This window comes from Cololabis saira, chromosome 9 (assembly GCF_033807715.1).
Source record: "Cololabis saira isolate AMF1-May2022 chromosome 9, fColSai1.1, whole genome shotgun sequence".
In the NCBI taxonomy this organism is placed as follows: Eukaryota; Metazoa; Chordata; class Actinopteri; order Beloniformes; family Belonidae; genus Cololabis; species Cololabis saira.
Window position 1 is genome coordinate 7,212,673 of NC_084595.1, and position 18,449 is coordinate 7,231,121.

At 38.3% G+C, this 18,449-nt stretch overlaps 1 protein-coding gene across 1 annotated transcript in view; it reads right to left on the reverse strand.

Annotated features, from left to right (window-relative positions):
- Positions 1-18,123, reverse strand: part of chfr (checkpoint with forkhead and ring finger domains, E3 ubiquitin protein ligase) — a 30,842-nt gene extending 12,719 nt beyond the window's left edge. The window contains exons 1-11 of the mRNA XM_061729755.1: positions 18,026-18,123; positions 16,384-16,520; positions 12,561-12,660; positions 11,796-11,905; positions 10,806-10,865; positions 10,503-10,703; positions 8,700-8,780; positions 7,621-7,774; positions 6,478-6,632; positions 5,586-5,748; positions 2,968-3,167 (exon numbers count right to left, since the gene is read on the reverse strand). Of these exons, the coding sequence (XP_061585739.1) occupies positions 2,968-3,167; positions 5,586-5,748; positions 6,478-6,632; positions 7,621-7,774; positions 8,700-8,780; positions 10,503-10,703; positions 10,806-10,865; positions 11,796-11,905; positions 12,561-12,660; positions 16,384-16,489 (1,330 nt within the window). The 5' untranslated portion in view covers positions 16,490-16,520; positions 18,026-18,123. The remainder of the gene's footprint in view (positions 1-2,967; positions 3,168-5,585; positions 5,749-6,477; positions 6,633-7,620; positions 7,775-8,699; positions 8,781-10,502; positions 10,704-10,805; positions 10,866-11,795; positions 11,906-12,560; positions 12,661-16,383; positions 16,521-18,025) is intronic.
- Positions 18,124-18,449: the final 326 nt, after the last annotated feature.

Here is an 18,449-nt window from a genome sequence, read left to right on the forward strand (position 1 = left end):
TTCATGGGTTGCATTATTATTTAGCATGCAAAGACCCAGTTTAGTTTAATTAGAAAATGTCTTGTTTTATTTAATTGGAAATATAACTTACTGTATGTTTGCAAGTGCTGATTTGCTGATTTTTTTTTTTTCAGAGATAAAACTTTATATTTTATTGTATTTTTTAAAACTTTTTTTTCAACTTATTTTACAGAGTTTTGCACTTTATTCATCGATTTTTGGTTTAATAAGAGCAAAGTTTGCACTTAAAGCCCAAATGGGGCAAATGTTCAATAAAAAAACAGCATATTTTGAAATCATTTCTTTGCCTTTTGTCAATTCACAAAATAATCGTAATCGAAAATCGGATTTTGAGAGAAAAAAAAAAATCGAGATTTTATTTTTGGGCAAAATCGAACAGCCCTAGCGCGTACTGCCGGAAAACTCCTGTCCCCGTCGCTGCATTTGTTTTGATAGTGAATGAAATAAGACGGGACAGACTTTCAAAACTACTTTTCTGTTTTCAGCGGTCGTTTGCAGGATGGATAGTGAAGAGATAATGTATCTATTTTTGGATAAACAATATAATTTGACGATGTTGAAAATCACTGAGTTCAACTTGGTTTTATTAGTGAAGTCACCCCCCGCCCCCCTGTCCTGTTTCAGAGAGATAATGCGCCCCAAACTACAAACGTTTTGTAGAGGAACTTCCTCATAAATTAGTAGTCCAACATACTTACTGACAAAATAATAAAATACTTTATAACCTGTGAATAACTGAATGCCCATTCCTTATATTTTGCAGATCAGCCCTGCACAATTTTACAGTTCTCAGGAAAAATACTAGAACCCAAGACGAATCCCCTGTATGTGAAAACATTCTAATTTTGATTCTTATTGAACATAGAACTCTACATTTACATTTGTATCATAACAATTCTGTCTCTCTTGTCGGACATCCCTCCTCGTCTTTCAGCTCACGCCAGTGAGTGAACGCCGGGACAATGTTTATTCTTGTCCGGGCATTTAGCTTGTTACTCTCCCGCTTTCTTTATTTTCTTGGGTTTTCCTTCCTTCCTTCCTTCCTTCCTTCCTTCCTTCCTTCCTTCCTTCCTTCCTTCCTTCCTTCCTTCCTTCCTTCCTTCCTTCCTTCCTTCCTTCCTTCCTTCCTTCCTTCCTTCCTTCCTCCTTCCTCCTTCCTCCTTCCTTCCTTCCTTCCTTCCAGGCTCGCTCCTTCCTTCCTTCCTTCCTTTCAGGCTCGCTCGCTCCTTCCTTCCTTCCTTCCTTCCTTCCTTCCTTCCTCCCTTCCTCCCTCGCTCGCTCCTTCCTTCCTTCCTCCCTCCCTCCCTCGCTCCTTCCTTCCTTCCTTCCTCCCTCCCTCGCTCCTTCCTTCCTTCCTCCCTCCCTCCCTCGCTCCTTCCTTCCTTCCTTCCTTCCTTCCTTCCTTCCTTCCTTCCTTCCTTCCTTCCTTCCTTCCTTCCTTCCTTCCTTCCTTCCTTTCAGGCTCGCTCCTTCCTTCCTTCCTTCCTTCCTTCCTTTCAGGCTCGCTCGCTCGCTCCTTCCTTCCTTCCTTCCTCCCTCGCTCGCTCCTTCCTTCCTTCCTTCCTCCCTCGCTCGCTCCTTCCTTCCTTCCTTCCTCCCTCGCTCGCTCCTTCCTTCCTTCCTTCCTTTCAGGCTCGCTCGCTCGCTCCTTCCTTCCTTCCTTCCTCCCTCGCTCGCTCCTTCCTTCCTTCCTTCCTCCCTCCCTCGCTCCTTCCTTCCTTCCTTCCTCCCTCCCTCGCTCCTTCCTTCCTCCCTCGCTCGCTCCTTCCTTCCTTCCTTCCTTCCTCCCTCGCTCCTTCCTTCCTTCCTTCCTCGCTCCTTCCTTCCTTCCTCCCTCGCTCCTTCCTTCCTTCCTTCCTCGCTCCTTCCTTCCTTCCTTCCTCGCTCGCTCGCTCCTTCCTTGCTCGCTCGCTCGCTCCTTCCTTGCTCGCTCGCTCCTTCCTTCCTTCCTCGCTCGCTCCTTCCTTCCTTCCTTCCTCCCTCCCTCGCTCCTTCCTTCCTTCCTTCCTCCCTCCCTCGCTCCTTCCTTCCTTCCTTCCTCCCTCCCTCGCTCCTTCCTTCCTCCCTCGCTCGCTCCTTCCTTCCTTCCTTCCTTCCTCCCTCGCTCCTTCCTTCCTCGCTCCTTCCTTCCTTCCTTCCTCCCTCGCTCCTTCCTTCCTCGCTCCTTCCTTCCTTCCTTCCTCCCTCGCTCCTTCCTTCCTCGCTCCTTCCTTCCTCCCTCGCTCGCTCGCTCGCTCGCTCGCTCGCTCGCTCCTTCCTTCCTTCCTTCCTTCCTTCCTCCCTCGCTCGCTCGCTCCTTCCTTCCTTCCTTCCTTCCTTCCTTCCTTCCTTCCTTCCTTCCTTCCTTCCTTCCTTCCTTCCTTCCTTCCTTCCTTCCTTCCTTCCTTCCTTCCTTCCTTCCTTCCTTCCTTCCTTCCTTCCTTCCTTCCTTCCTTCCTTCCTTCCTTCCTTCCTTCCTTCCTTCCTTCCTTCCTTCCTTCCTTCCTTCCTTCCTTCCTTCCTTCCTTCCTTCCTTCCTTCCTTCCTTCCTTCCTTCCTTCCTTCCTTCCTTCCTTCCTTCCTTCCTTCCTTCCTTCCTTCCTTCCTTCCTTCCTTCCTTCCTTCCTTCCTTCCTTCCTTCCTTCCTTCCTTCCTTCCTTCATCTTTACACAAAAACATTATCAACGTGAATTTATCATTTTTACCGTGAGATACAAATTCTTACCGTGGGGATTTTTTTTGACGGTTTATCGTGAACGGTAAAATATCACCCATTCCTAGTGGCAGGGTTCCTACCATGCTCCTCAAAGTTACATAGTGCCAGTGAAGGCGATACAGACCCCTCAGACCATGACAGAGGTTCATTAAACCTGTTGTAAGTTGATGTACCATCACAATGACTCTGGAAATATTAGATCAAGGTGGAAAAGTTACATAGTGCTGCTTTAAAGGTGGACTCATTATCACCTGAGGGCTGATCGGAGGACGTTGACGGCTGCTCTGCTGAGCTCTTTGTTTCCGCCTCCTCACTTGCAGGTCTGAGTGGAGGAGGAACAGGTGGGACGGCCGGGAGAGCAGGGAACCAGTAGTTGGAACTCGTAGCAAACAGCACTTGACCCACGTCCCTCCTGTAGCCGGGGCACTGTCTGCACATCACCAGAGGCTGGCTGGAGGAAGTAAAGAACACCAAGGAAACTCAGAACATGATTTTCTTGTCTTACTTTCTTTGATTTTACAACTTATTTATAGAATTTGATGAATTTAATTTGAATTTAAAAGTTAAAGGGGACCTATTATGGCATCTAATACCTATTTTAAAGGGAAAGTTCGTTTTTTTAAAACCTGGACCTTATTTCTGGCATTTTTTATGGTCGTATACTCACCCAGGCAAGTTTGGTGTCATTTGGAGTCCTTCGGAAGATATTAGGAGTTTTTTGCGAGGCTCTGAGGTTGTGGACGACGACTTTGAATATGATGGACGTCCTTACCGTTTTGAGCCAGAGTATACGGCTGAAGAGCTCACTGAACGGAGGACAGAGTGCGCGCACAGAGATGACGTCATGAGTTCAGAGGTCTTGTTTACAAACTGATTTATTTGTTACACACACAGCCCTGGATGAAGACAACAGGTCCTGGAAGCAGATCTAGTGATTCATAAAAGAAATGACGAGTTTCGCGGCAATAATGTGTTATTTAGACGCTGCATCGTCTGTGTCCCGCTGTGCCCCGTTCACTACCATTATATGGAGAAGCAGCTCGCAAAAAAACCCCTAATATCTTCCGAAGGACTCCAAATGACACCAAACTTGCCTGGGTGAGTATACGACCATAAAAAATGCCAGAAATAAGGTCCAGGTTGTAAAAAACCGAACTTTCCCTTTAAACAGGCCTTGAATGTCTTAAAAACAAGCGTTTGATTGTTTTTGCTAAATAAATTAGAAATTCAGCCTCTGAGCCAGGTCTTTATCTTCCCATTCTCTAACCTCATTATCTATGCAGGATTCTGAGTGGGCGGGGCTATGATAATGAGGCTCTGTGCTGATTGGCTGCCTGAATGACGCGATACACCACTACGGAAAAATGGAGGAAGCTCCGGCTGGCGGAGTTAGTTGTGGGCGTGGTTTCACGCATCGGAGGACAACCGATGTAAATTTAACGTAACGACGGGAGCAGAATCTTATTGGCTCGTAGAAGTCACATCACACTGGACGGCTCATCCGGGCGGCTGTACAGACTCTGCAGAATTTGGTTGCTTTCCTCCTTCTCTGAGTTGGCAGGCTGAGGGGAGACCACTTTATATATGTTAAAGCAAGAGAAAACCTGTTTTTCAGAATAGGTCCCCTTTAAATTAATTGAATTTATTGAATTTAATTTGCTAGAAGAACATGTTAGGTAACAGATTTCCCTTCAGCTTTAATCCAGCTCCAAATAAAGGGCAGCATTACAGCAGGTAAAACCACTTCTTGAATTAAGTTTTGCTCACTAATGGAGGCGACAGAACAGCAAAACCAAAGAATTCAACTACTTATGTAAATGGTGGATTTTAGAAATGATAAGGGAAGTTGCTGTGGATAATCTAGCTCCTTCCATGCATGTCAAGTGGCATTTTTGAATTGGGTGAGGATGTGAGAGTCGCCATCCCTCTAAATGATAATCTACTTCCTGCACAGTTTTTGTTACAAAATGAAGCCCTTAGGGGTGCAAGATACTTGGTACTGCTGCTTTAGCAATTCTAACATACAGACACATTTATATACAAGTCATGCTGCTATTATAGCCAATACTGCGTCATCAATGACTAGTTTTTGCAACACAGATCTGCACCCACTGCTGTTTGGAGGTAGTTTACCCTCTAAAGTTGCATTAAATGTCATTATATATATTTTATTGGGATGGGGGGGTAAATTTAGGGCTGGGTATCGATTCAAATGTCAAGAATCGATTCGATTCCGATTCTTAATATTCAGAATCGATTATCATGATTCGATCCGATTCGATATTGATTTGGCTTAGTGTTATTTAAAATGTTTTTAGAGCTGTAGCCTGAATTATATGACTGTAAAATAACTAGTGAAATAATAATTTCACAATAATTATTGTGAAATAACTAAGAAATAAATAACTCAAACAGGCCTTTCAATATCCATTTAAAGTCCAAAAAAGAAAGAAATTGCAACAGTTCATGGAGTAAACAAATCATTTTAGCTTATCTAATTTATTCTGTCACCACGCACACATATTGCCACGAAACACCTGGCATTTTTCAGAAGTGTCATGACAAACTGTGTGTCCGACTACTGGGATTAAAGTTCACCGGGCGAAAATAATGAGAGGGGAAAAAAAAAAAAAAAAAAGGTTTTAAGACATAAGAATCGATTTTTAGGAATTAATATGAGAATGGATTTAGAATCAGAAAATCGATTTTTTGTATAGTACGATCTCTTTAATTATTTTTGTTTTATTTTGGAGATGAAGTCACAGTGAATGTTGGACAATCTTGCATTTCAGATTACCGTTTAGGAGATGAAAACAAAAGTCGATTTCAAACAGAAACAGCTCAGGACGAACAAAGGCAAACCTTTTACCTAACGTCCGAGGAGTCGCTGTCGTTGTCGGAGAACTCAAAGAGGTAATCCGAGCTGCCTTCCTCATCAGAGAAAGAGCGCTCTATTTTCGGCTGCAACATGTCCTGAGTTATCTTGTTCCGACTGTCCATACTCTTGACGTCCTCCTCACTTCGACACTTTTCTGCAGGACAAAAAAGGACACATTATTTGGAAATCAATAACATTAAAAGGACGTTAGGGCTGGGCGATATATCGAGATTTTAATATGCATTGATATATTTTCAAACGCGATATGGTACGAGACAATATCGTTTATATCGATTTTAAAAAAAAATAATAATAATTTTTTTTTTTTTAGGATTTTGATTTAGCTTATTTTGTGACAAATTGACTTGAATGTTTTATTTGAGATTTGCACAAATGTTTTGTTATTTGCACAACTGTCAACCTCAGTGGAAAAGTCTGCCTGTTACTGTCTACATTGTATTAATTGCACAGTGTATTTTAATTTAATTGTTATGCAGGAAAGGGATATTTGTTTTATTTTATTCAAGAAGCATTTTTATTCTATATATGCAGGCAGTTTATTTTTATTTCATTTGTTTTATACATTTTGATATTGTGCAGACCTCTGTTAATAAAGGTTTGGCACAAGGCATTGTATTAAAACTGACTGTTTTTTTAAGGGTTTGCCTCAGATAAAAATGAAGCTAACAGAGATGCTATGCTATAATGCTTTGGGGGAAACCCCAATTATGGCACAGAAAAAATATCGATATATATATCGAGTATCGCCATTCAGCTAGAAAATATCGAGATATGACTTTTGGTCCATATCGCCCAGCCCTACGTTAAACTAATGAATGCTCAGTGTTGTTGTTATATTAACACAGTAAGGGTGTGTGCAGACCTGGGTGCTGGATGAGATACGCCTCCACCAGGTTATTGAGGATGTGGTTTTTACAAATCCTCTCCACAGGACAGCGGCAGGTCGGGCAAAGAGACGAGCGCTCCATCCAACCAGAGTAGCAGGCGGCACAAAAGACGTGCATGCACGGCTGCAAACTGAAGTAGATCCAAGACATTCAGAATTTTTATAAAAATCACACATATTTTAAATTCGATGAGGATGCATGATGTGCGTTCAAAAGAAATATAGCTTAAAATGCTGAAAACAAGCAATTTAACTATGACTGATGCAGAGCGGAGCTTCTCCTTGTGATGCATGTCATCCCTCTCCTGGTGATAAATCAGCAGAGGTGGGTAGAGTAGCCAAAAATTGTACTCAAGTAAAAGTACTGTTACTTCAGAATAATATGACTCAAGTAGAAGTAAAAAGTAGTCATCCAAATAATTACTTGAGTAAAAGTAAAAAAGTACTTGGTGAAAAAACTACTCAAGTACTGAGTAACTGTTGAGTAACGTCTGATTTATTTTTTTAACACAACCATTCAAACAGACAAAAGTACAAAATAATCATCTTCGGGCAAATTAAATCAATAAAATAATAAAATAAATTAAAATTAATAAAAAATAGCTTAAACTAAAATACGCTTAAAGGAAATTCAAGTAATTTAATAAATGATAAAATAAATAAAATAATAACAGAATAAAAAAATAAATTAAGCACAAGTAGCACAAACTTTGAAGCCTTTGTACTTTTCTTTTTTAACCAGGCAGAACTAGAACAAACATGAACTAATAGAAACTCTGTGTGTGTTTGAGTCTGTGTAAATGTGACAAAACATGCAAAAACAAACATTTTTCCCAAAGAATCACCCAGTGATGTCATGAGATTGACGCGTACGCGGATAAAAGGGATAAAAGAAAAGTAACAGCTCAACGTAGCCTAATGTAGCGGAGTAAGAGGAACAGTTTCTCCTTCACAAATCTACTCAAGTAAAAGTAAAAAGTATAGTGATTCAAAACTACTCCTAAAAGTACAACATTTCCCAAAACTTACTTCAGTAAATGTAACGGAGTAAATGTAACTCGTTACTACCCACATCTGTAAATCAGATAATTAAAAAGGGCTGTAGGTCTGAAGATTCACCTGATACAGTCATGCAGGAGGTCCTGGCAGATCACACATGTCAGCGTTTCCTCCATCTTATCCGTCTTAATTCCCTCCACCGGTGGTTTACTGAGGCCTGCGTTAGTGGAACAGGCTCTGGAGGTGTGAGGAACTCCCACATCGTATTCTTTATCTGTAAAAAAACAACATCTGGATATTATACTCTACTGCATCTGACATTTTGGCTATTGTCAAGTTGTACTTGCAAAAAACTTTGGTGCGAGACATGAGTTAGAAAAAAAAAATGCTTTGGGCGGAAGCAAAAGATTTTTCTTTTTTTTAAAATAAATTTAACAAAGGTTATGTTCCAAATAACATACTTTCATGAGCATGTTCAAACACTGCGTCCTCAAATACAGGACTGTCTCAGAAAATTAGAATATTGTGAGAAAGTTCTTTATTTTCTGTAATGCAATTAAAAAAACAAAAATGTCATACATTCTGGATTCATTACAAATCAACTGAAATATTACAAGCCTTTTATTATTTTAATATTGCTGATTATGTCTTATAGCTTAAGATTAAGATTCACAGAATATTCAAATTTTTTGAGATAGGATATTTGAGTTTTCTTAAGCTGTAAGCCATGATCAGCAATATTAAAATAATTCTTTCCAGACTATTGAGCGCACCTGGATATAAGCTGCATCCACTAAATTTAAAAAGAAAAACAGGTTTTGTACATATATAAGCGGCACTTGTCTACAAGCCGCAGGTGAATTTGATTTAACTTGAACAGTTTCAGTGGTCCACTGTGACCGGTTCTATCATTTCATTGGTCTAATGTGACGAGGCTAAATGTACGAGCATGAAGCTCGTTAGTCCGTAAAAATCCATAAATTAAAACAAAAAAATAAAACATTGTTAGAGCCACAGATTTCAAAGCGCGTGAAAAAAGTAGCAGCTTACAGTCTGGAAAGTACGGTACTTAACAAAGACAGAATTAAAACAGCAAGTTTACTGTAAGTCCATAAGCATGCGATTTGGAACACGACCAAAAATGTAACGTGACAAATCAGGCAAATCCCAAGTAAAAATAAATAGGAAAAAAAACCAACCCTGAGTTTTCCTCCTCTTGTTTTCAGGCTCTGAGTTGTCTGTGTCTTTTTCCTGCGTGGCGGCGACAACTTTAGTTTGGCCTTAAAAGAGGAAAAAGTGAACATCAGATACGGATTAAATAACGCTGAAAACACACTGGAAAAATAAGAAAAATAAAGAATAATTTAGATCATTAAAGAAAAAAAAGCAACCTCATGCAGTAAGAATTTTGAGTTTTCTCAATGTTTTGCCATTTGATTGTCCTAAGTACATTTATGTTGTTTGTTTAATTCTCTCAACTCTTAATTTCGCCATTTTGAATTTGATTACTGACTGAATGGTGCCATTCACAAAACTAAAGAAAGCTCACGAACCACATATAAAATATTAACCATGGTCAATTCATTTAACCCACCAAAATATTTACAGAACTTAATAAATTCATACTTAGCTATGCATTTTTTTTTCTTACTTTATTGACCTGTTATCAAAAATAACTTTCACCATATACAAAATGTTCTTTTTCACACCACAAATATTTGACAGCATGTAACAGCTGAACACGTTATTAACAATGGTGCTGTCTTTCGGGTCAAGGAAGGAGGAAGGGAAGAAAGGAGGAAAGAAGGAAGGAAGAGAAGAAGGAAGGAAGGAAGGAAGGAAGGAAGGAAGGAAGGAAGGAAGGAAGGAAGGAAGGAAGGAAGGAAGGAAGGAAAGGAAGGAAGGAAGGAAGGAAGGAAGGAAGGAAGGAAGGAAGGAAGGAAGAAGGACAGGAAGGAAGGAAGGAAGGAAGGAAGGAGAGAAAAGAGGGGATGGAAAGAAGGAAGGAAGGAAGGAAGGAAGGAAAGAAGGACAGGAAGGGAGAGAGAAAAGAAGGAAGCAAGGAAGGAAGGAAGGAAGGAAGGACAAGAAGGAAGGAAGGGAGAAAAGAGGGAGGGAAAGAAGGAAGGAGGGGGAGGAAAGAAGGAAGGAAATAAGGAAGGGAGGGAGAAAAGAAGGAAGGAAGGGAGGGAAAAAAGAAGGGAAGGAAGGGAGGAAAGAAGGAAGGAAGGAAAGAAGCAAGGAAGGAAGGAAGGGAGGTAAGAAGGAAGGACAGGACAAGAAGGAAGGAAGGAGAGGAGGGAGAAAAGAAGGAAGGAGGGAGGGGAAAAAAGAAGGAAGGAAGGGAGGAAAAGAAGGAAGGAAGGAAAGAAGCAAGGAAGGAAGAAGGGAGGTAAGAAGGAAGGAAGGGAGGGAAAAAAGAAGGAAGGAAGGGAGGAAAGAAGGAAGGAAGGAAAGAAAGAAGCAAGGAAGGAAGGACAGGAAGGGAGGTAAGAAGGAAGGAAGGAAGGAAAGAAGGAAGGAAGGAAGAAGGAAGGAAGAAGGAAGGAAGGAAGGAAGGAAGGAAGGAAGGAAGGAAGGAAGGAAAAGAACGGGAAAAAAGAAGGAAGGAAGGAAGGAAGGAAGGCGAGAAATAGGAGTGAAGAAGGAAGGAGAAGGAAGGAAAGAAGGGGAAAAAAGAAGGAAGGAAGGAAGGAAGGAAGGGAGAAATAGGAAGTGAAGAAGGAAGGAGAGAGCAGCGGAAAAAAAGAAACAGGAGAATTAAGTCATTTTGACCCACAGACAGTACCAGGCGTTAACAATGGTGGCATCTAGGTGTTGCATCATGCAGCAAACAAAACAATAAAAAAAAACTATGCCTGTCGTATGTAATTTACTATATACTATACTCTACTATCTACTATATCTACAACTACTCCATAACCCTACCATACACCCCAGAATCCCCATTTCACTTCTCAGTGGGTTGCAGCTTACTTAAAAGGGGGTAATCAGAACCCTACCCAGGGGGCTGAATACGGGAGTCCCGTGGGACCAGACGAACGAGAACGGCTTCTCTATACAGAAGTGGAAAGCAGACGTGGAGGGCCGAGGTTCGTCCTGAGTGGGATCCCGAGGCGGCTTGGTGAGCATCACCGGCTCCACGGAGAGGGACATTTCTGACGCTGGAACAGGTGAGTGACTACGGGGCGACTGCTCCACGTCTTAAAAGTGGATAAATAATCACACATTAGTAGTGATGCACAATATAAAAAAACAAAAAAAAACAAAAGGAGGAATAAAAGTGGTAAGAGTTGACAACTTACCATAAGCGTCCAGTGAAACCACTTGCTCCATTTTCATAGAGTGGTAAACGTAGGCGATGTCTACAGGGTGACAAGAAGAGTTGCTGTCCATCTTTACTTCCTTCATTCATTAATGAAAACGTATAAATCAGGGGTGTCAAACTCATTTTGCTTGGCGGGCAATTTTTTTCTCGCGGGCCGCACGCTCAAAATAACCAAAACGTTGCAGAAGTTTTTTTTTTCTAATTCTTTTTTTTTTTTACTATTGTTATCTAATCCAATATCAGTTTAGTTAATTTTAAAGGAAATATGCACTTTGTTTTGTAATTATGTAAAATATATTTCTTTAGGATCTTTTCTTGAAATTTCGCGTTTTTTTTTTTCAAATTATGTAAGATACTTTTAATATCATTTTACAAAGAGAAACAGAAACAAGTATGTTTTTTTTTTTATATTTCGCTTTTTTATAGGAAATTGAATTAAAAGCTAAATCTTTCTTATTACATCCGAGAGTGTTTCTTTATGATTTAGAGATTTTTCCAGTACAATTAAGTGTATTTATTTTTAAAAATTGGCGTGGATATTTACGCCAGTGTGCCGAAAAAGTCAGCACTTCTCTTTTAACTGTTTTACTTTGTCACTATCCTCGTATTCAAAACTGAAATTCTCTGAATAAATATCTTCTATCATCTTTTTTAGCAGTGATAGAATAGTAGTCAGTTAATAAAAATAAACGACCGTCTAAAAAGAAATAAAATCAGCAAATGTATTCTAGAAAACTAAAAAAATGTCAAACTGCTCTCTTTGTGGAATAACGATGGATTTGTGGAATAAATATATTATCGGATATGCTGCAATTCATGGCAATTATTTATGCCTTCCTTTTTAGTAAATTAACATTTCGTTTTTTTGCGTTGGAAACTTCTCGCGGGCCGCATGAAAATCTCTCTCAGGCCGCACATTTGACACCCCTGATATAAATCATATGACGAAGGGAAATGTGATACTTACTTTGTTCTGGCTCACTTTTCCTATACACAAAGTAGATGGTATCACCATTTTGCAGCATGTAGGTTTGCCTCTTCACCAGTTTGGACATGTTAATCACCGTCCCATTCGTGCTGAAATCAAAAGACATGTGAAAACTGAACATTTCAACACAATGCATCAAGGTTACAGTATAAATCATATCTTAGGTATGAATCTAAGCATCTTTCCTAGCACTAAGCATTTTAATCTTTTTTATTTTAATCAACTACAAACCACAGAATTTAGTACACAAGAGTATCAGGGCTATGCAGGAGAAAAAAATATTTGAGAGGGGAAGGTTTTTTTTATTGTGCACTTCGAGAAAAAAGTCAAAATGTCGAGATTAATGTTGAAATACAATTTCAAGAATAAAGTCGAAATTTCGTGTATAAAGTCGAAATTTCGTAAATAAAGTCAGAATTTCGAGAATAAAGTTGAAATACATTTCGACTTTTTTCTCGAAATTGTACTTCAACATTATTCTTGACATTTTGACTTTTTTTCTCGACATTTTGAACTTTTTTCTCGAATTGCATAATGCAAAAAAAAATCTTCTTCCTCTAAAATGTAATTTTTATTTTTCTCCTGCCTGGCCCTAATACGCTTCCGTAATATAGTGTTCAGGAAAATAGTCTATAGAAAGAAAAAAAAAAAAAGAAGAAAAAAAAAAAGGAAACTAGTCTCTGACACTTACAATTTTTTGTGTTATCGTTACTATTTAACAAAGAAACTCTGAGATTACAATACCTTGTGTCCTCAATCCACACCTGTCCTGAGTTTTCATCTTTCACAATCTTGCAGTGCTCCCCTGAGACGTGTTTATGGGCCGGAAAGGACAGACAACATCCTGATAACAAATACAGAAATAAATATAAGGGTCAATGACGTGACGCCTATATTTTCTGAAAAACTGATTTTTTTTTCAATTCAAAAAAGGTTTAAATGGATAAGAAAATACCATATATATGACCTACCTGTCCCACATATGGACTCACTTGAATTTTACAAAAAATACTAGTTATTTGGTATTTTGTTGTTATTTTAAGCGTCAAAATGTCATGTGGTGCGACCGTCCGACCATGACTCTTGTTCTGAAAACTTTTTTTGAAATCACTCTAAATGTTTTTAAATCAATCTTCTGTCCTATTTGGCACGGTTTCAGAAGTGTCTTGTAGTGTGTAAGTAAGTAAGTAATATTGCAACTAATTTGTATTTATATTTCCATCATAATATACAAACAAAGTTTGACTGATGTCCATTTTATGAAATATCATGTGGCGATACCATTAAAAAAACAACCATTTTTGTATAATACTGAAAACTTGTAAAAAAAAAGATGTCAAGATGTTAAGGAAATTTATTTTAATATGAATCATGGTTGCACCACATGACTTTTTTTTAAGGCTAGTGCCAATTCATCTTGACAAAAAACTCTGAAATCACTTAATTTAAAATTTGTATATGAATTTATGTGTACACAACATTCTTAATGTTTGAACTACTGCAATAGATATTCTTTTTTTTAATTATTTTAAAATTGACCTGTTGAAAATCCTTATTCGTTATTGACCCATAAGCAACCTATCACTATGGTGTGGCACATAGAAAAATAAAGTAAAAAAAAAATAAAAAATAAAAAAAATAAGCAACCTATTGGCAGAGTGGAGCGGGGTGCTAACCTAGGGTTCAAACTTTTGTTTCTGAAATTTTATTTGTGAAACCTCAAACAATATTTTGGAGTTTTTACACATGTGCAAATAACTGATGAGGAAAAACCAGGCGAGTCCATTTTCCTATGAACGTCCACTGTAGGTACAGTATGTATCAGTTTCACTTTCTTAACTTTAATGTTGGTTTCAGATTGTTCTCAGCCTGATCAATATCTGCCTTCTGTTACTTCCTCTTCAATAGAACAATAACAGATTTCTGTTTTTAGGCCAGCTAACATTTCAAACTCACTACTGCTGAAGTATTTAGTGGTGGTGGGAGAGTTGGTGATGTTGATAGTGATTTGGTGGAGATGGATCGAGCACCAGCAGTAAAGAATTTGAATAGTTTTCAGCCATACACAATCACGAAGGAAGACCTCGCCTTCATCAAATTTGAAACCATGAGGAAATATGTGGGCCTGTGTTGAAAAAAATCGATTTTCCGATTCTAAATCGATTCTCATATTAATTCCTAAAAATCGATTATTTTTTTTTTCATAATTTTCGCCCTGTGAACTCTAATCCCAGTAGTCGGACACACAGTTTGTCATGACACTTCTGAAAAATGCCTGGTGCTTCATGGTAATATGTGTGCGTGGTGACAGAATAAATTAGATAAGCTAAAATGATTTGTTTACTGCATGAACTGTTGCAATTTCGATCGAATCATGATAATCGATTCTGAATATTAAGAATCGGAATCGAACCGATTCTTGACATTTGAATCGATACCCAGCCCTAGAAATATGGCATCAACATTAAAGTGACATAGACGGATCACAATTCATGTGTATGCGAGCAAACCGAGGTGACGGTGTCAACCGCCCAGTAACTCTCACTCATCCTCAATAAAAACAGCTTCTGTGCTGATGGTGAGGATGCTCAGTTTCACTACATGTTGTACGACGTAGTTACAATTAGTGCTGGGCGGTATGACCAAAAATTTATATCACAGTATTTTTCGAAATTATATCGGTTTCACGGTATATCACTGTATTTTTTTTTTCATGCACAACTGGGTGTTAACCACATTTTCTAATGATTTGGAAAGGAATTGCTGCATTAAATTGGCTTAGAATGGCCTATTTTACTGTCATGAGGAGGGTGCATAAATCAAATAAAATTTGATTTAGGCATGCTTTTCAAAGAAAAAAATCTTTTACAAAATTACAAGGTAGAAAATATTATTTATTGAACATAAAAAAAACTGAACATTTTTTAATTTCCCAGCATTATGTTGTTTTGGTTCCACTTCCTGGTGAATGTTAGGTAAAATTCTTATGTGTTTACTTTTTGGTTGGCCAACGATTTATGTTTGTGGTGCGCAACCGGTACGGGAGCGGCCAGTCTATTTCCTGATACTACAACGCCGTTATTAATTGTTCGTTTTTTTTCCCACTTATTCCACCGAACACCGAAAGTGTTTTTTTGCCATTTTCGGCCGACCAATTTCGGTTACCGAACAATTTCGGTTACCGAACAATCGGTGCATCACTACTGCTAAACAGTCCCCTCACAAACAGTGTCCAGTGGCGCTACGTTCCGCCACGCGGCGTTCCCAACGTTGTGTACGCTACTGTACATACTCACCGGTATTACGGTATATGAAAAATCATATCATAAGAAAAATAAACACCGGTATTTGGTATGAACCGGTATACCGCCCAGCACTAGTTACAATCTAGCTGGATGCTTTTATCAATGACACTTGTAATATCACAACATTTAGTTTTACTGAACATCTATTTGGGTATGGAAGGATTTTTGTTTCTTTATTATGCAAGCAGAGAAAAATTAGCTTTCAATAAACAAATCATATTGAGAGCAAATCTATACAAACTGTAATTCTTTTTTTTTTTTTTTTTTTTTTTTAAATTGCAAGACAAAAACATTTAATTTAAATATAAAATGTTTGAAAACTTTAAAGTTTTGTTTGCGAATCTAAAACTTTTGTTCGCAAGTCTAACAGTTTTGCAAGCTTCTGAGCTGGATTTCCTGGGCAGAAGCCTGCAAAACTTCTAGACTCGCAAGCAAAACTTTAAAGTTTTCAAGCAAAAAACTTTGGATTCATATTTCAATAAAAAAAAAAGTTTTTACTTGCAATTTAAAAAAAAAATTAATTACAGTTATAGTTTTGCTCTCAGTCTGATTTTTTATTAAAAGTTCATTTTTCTTCGCTTGCATAATAAAGAAACAAAAATCCCTCTATAGTTGGAAAGCATTTTAGGAATGTATATTTTCAATAAAAGAAGTCTTGTATATATCGTTTGTGCTTTATTTTTTTTCTGCTGCTCCTATTTATTGATTTATTCTTAATTAAGAACACTGATGCCACTCAAAAGTTAATAGAGCCCTGCAACATAGTTCCACGTCTTCAGCCTATAAGGCAACCTTGTACCTGACACTGCCATGATATTTTTAAATATCATTACCCAGACACAAGCTGACCTATTGAGCCTACTAACTTTACAATGCAAAAAAAAAGCAGGCCCCAAAATCTTTTGTCAACAAAAGGAGACATAGAGAGATATATTGTCTTAACCTTTTCTCAGAAAAAGAAAGAAAAAAAATTAAATAATAAAAAAATCTACTTAATATTCTACACACGTGTTGTCAATAGACATCTTTTGTTCCCATCACAAGGGCTTGTCTGAGTTTGGGGCACTAAAGAAGTCTTTGTGTTTTCAAGGGGGAGGTTGTAAAGGCTGACAGCGATGTCTGCACCACCGACAGGATTGTCTTTTGTTGTAGACATTCCCAAAAAAATAAAATAAATAAAGCTCTCATGTTAAATTATTTCTCAACAAGACATTTAGGGGAAAAAGCAAAACATTTTTCATTTTAAAACATACAGATAATACCTTTTTTTCTGCCGACTGTGCATTCCCTATTAAAGAGCAGGATAGTTTCACTTGAGCCCACTTTGACCAGCTTCCCCCACGGTCTCTCCGCTGTGCAGCTGTCCATGTCCCAGCGTTGGCTTATGGGTCTACTTTTCCTGAGAAGTGAACAAAAAAAACAAGTTTTGAGAAATGTAATAGTATTGAATGAGATACAAACAGTACTGGAGTTGAGGGGGGATGAGGGGGGATGGCATCCCCCCTGAAATAAAAATGGTCCAAATCATCCCCCCTGTAAAACTGCCATCCCTCCTTTCCATCCCTTATGTCATTTCATCCATGAATGTGGTTTTACTGCTATTTCAACATTAAGAGTCATCACCAGAAAAATAACTTATTTGACAATTTTCACCTGTTTTAAGTACATTTTCAATTGAAATAAGTAGGAAAATCTGCCAGTGGGACAAGATTGATCTTCTCATTACAAGCAAAAAAATCTGATTTTTCTACTTATTTCAAGTGAAAATCTACTTGAAACAGGTGAAAATTGTTGTTTCTTCCAGTGATGAGTCTTGTTTTAAGTGTTATGAGATTTTTTTTACTAAAATGAGACATTAACTAGAAATAAGGCTGCATTTAACTGCTGCTATGTCATTCCTGCAGTATTTCTGCAGGTGTTTTGGTCAGTGCTATTATTCGTAATATATTATATTATTTGTAATCAGCACAAATTATCTGTCCCCATATGATAAAATCCACCATCCCCCCTGATTTTTTTTATTTTTTTATTTTTTTTTTACAACTCGAGTACTGGATACAAAAGTAAAATGATGGCAATGAGAAAGTGAAAATAACTGCTTTCCCTGCCCTTTTTAATGTTATCAGTTAATCTGAGTCCACATTTACTATCAGCTATCTGGTGACATGTGCAGACATTTTAAGCAAAAATATGCATGAACTGGACAAAGCCATTATTAAAATATGCATGAACTGGAGAAAGCCATTATTCCTTGCACTTCCTTGAACAATCCCAACACTTTGTTTTTCTTTGTCAAAACACACAGTGACCTGTGGTTGACCTGGATTTAAAGTAAAACGCCTCTGTAAATATCACGTTTACGTGTGCCGAATTCACAATCAAGTATTAAGGTTTCACAAAAAGCTGATGGAAAGGTTAGAGCTGATATTAAAGCTACCAAATAAGCGAGGGAACATTAAAATGAATAAATATCTCATTAGGTTTGGTACAGGACTCTTTGTACGGATGTCTAAAGATGTCTATGCTTTTACGTAAGTTTTTGGGCTGGTGCTTTTCCAAAAGTACTTTTGATTACCACAACTATCAAATGTGAACGAGTTAAAAAAGTTTTATTACACACATGCTGCGGGAAATCCCCTAATCTAAAGCGAAAACTTGGTTCAATAACACCGAGCTAACGCCACGGCTAGTCGTATGGCTGATTTATGGTTCCACGTTAGACCGACGCAGAACTACGGCGAAAGGTGCGCGCGTCGCCGCGTACCCTACGCCGTACGGTCTGCGTCGATTTAACGCGCAACCATAAATCAGGCTTTAGCCTGTGCGTCCCAGAGGGAAATAACGGCGTATTTTGACCGGAGTTTCGTCCGTAACTTTGCAGATAAAACATTCCTGATACTTTACCGTGAAATACTGGTGTGTGTTGTCCCTGTAGGTGAGTGTTAAACAGGTGCTGCTGCTCATGATCCAGCAGCTCCGAGTCTGCACTTCCTGGTCAGAGATCAGTCAGCTGATTCTGGAGGAGGAGCAGAAAACACACTTTAATCAACTCTGGAGGAGCAGAAAACACTTTAATCAACTCTGGAGGAGCAGAAAATACACTTTAATCATATCTGGAGGAAACATGGAACTCTTTATCAGGCCAAATGAAATGTACAGAAGTACCACGGAGTATTTGGGCCAAACTAAGACAAAAAAAAAGGAAATTACGAAATTACTAAATTATTAATTTGTCTTATTTTGGCCCTTTTTTTCTTTTTTTTACTTTTCTTTCTTTTTTTCTTCTTTTTTTCTTCTTTTCTTTCTTTTTTTCTTCTTTTTTTCCTTT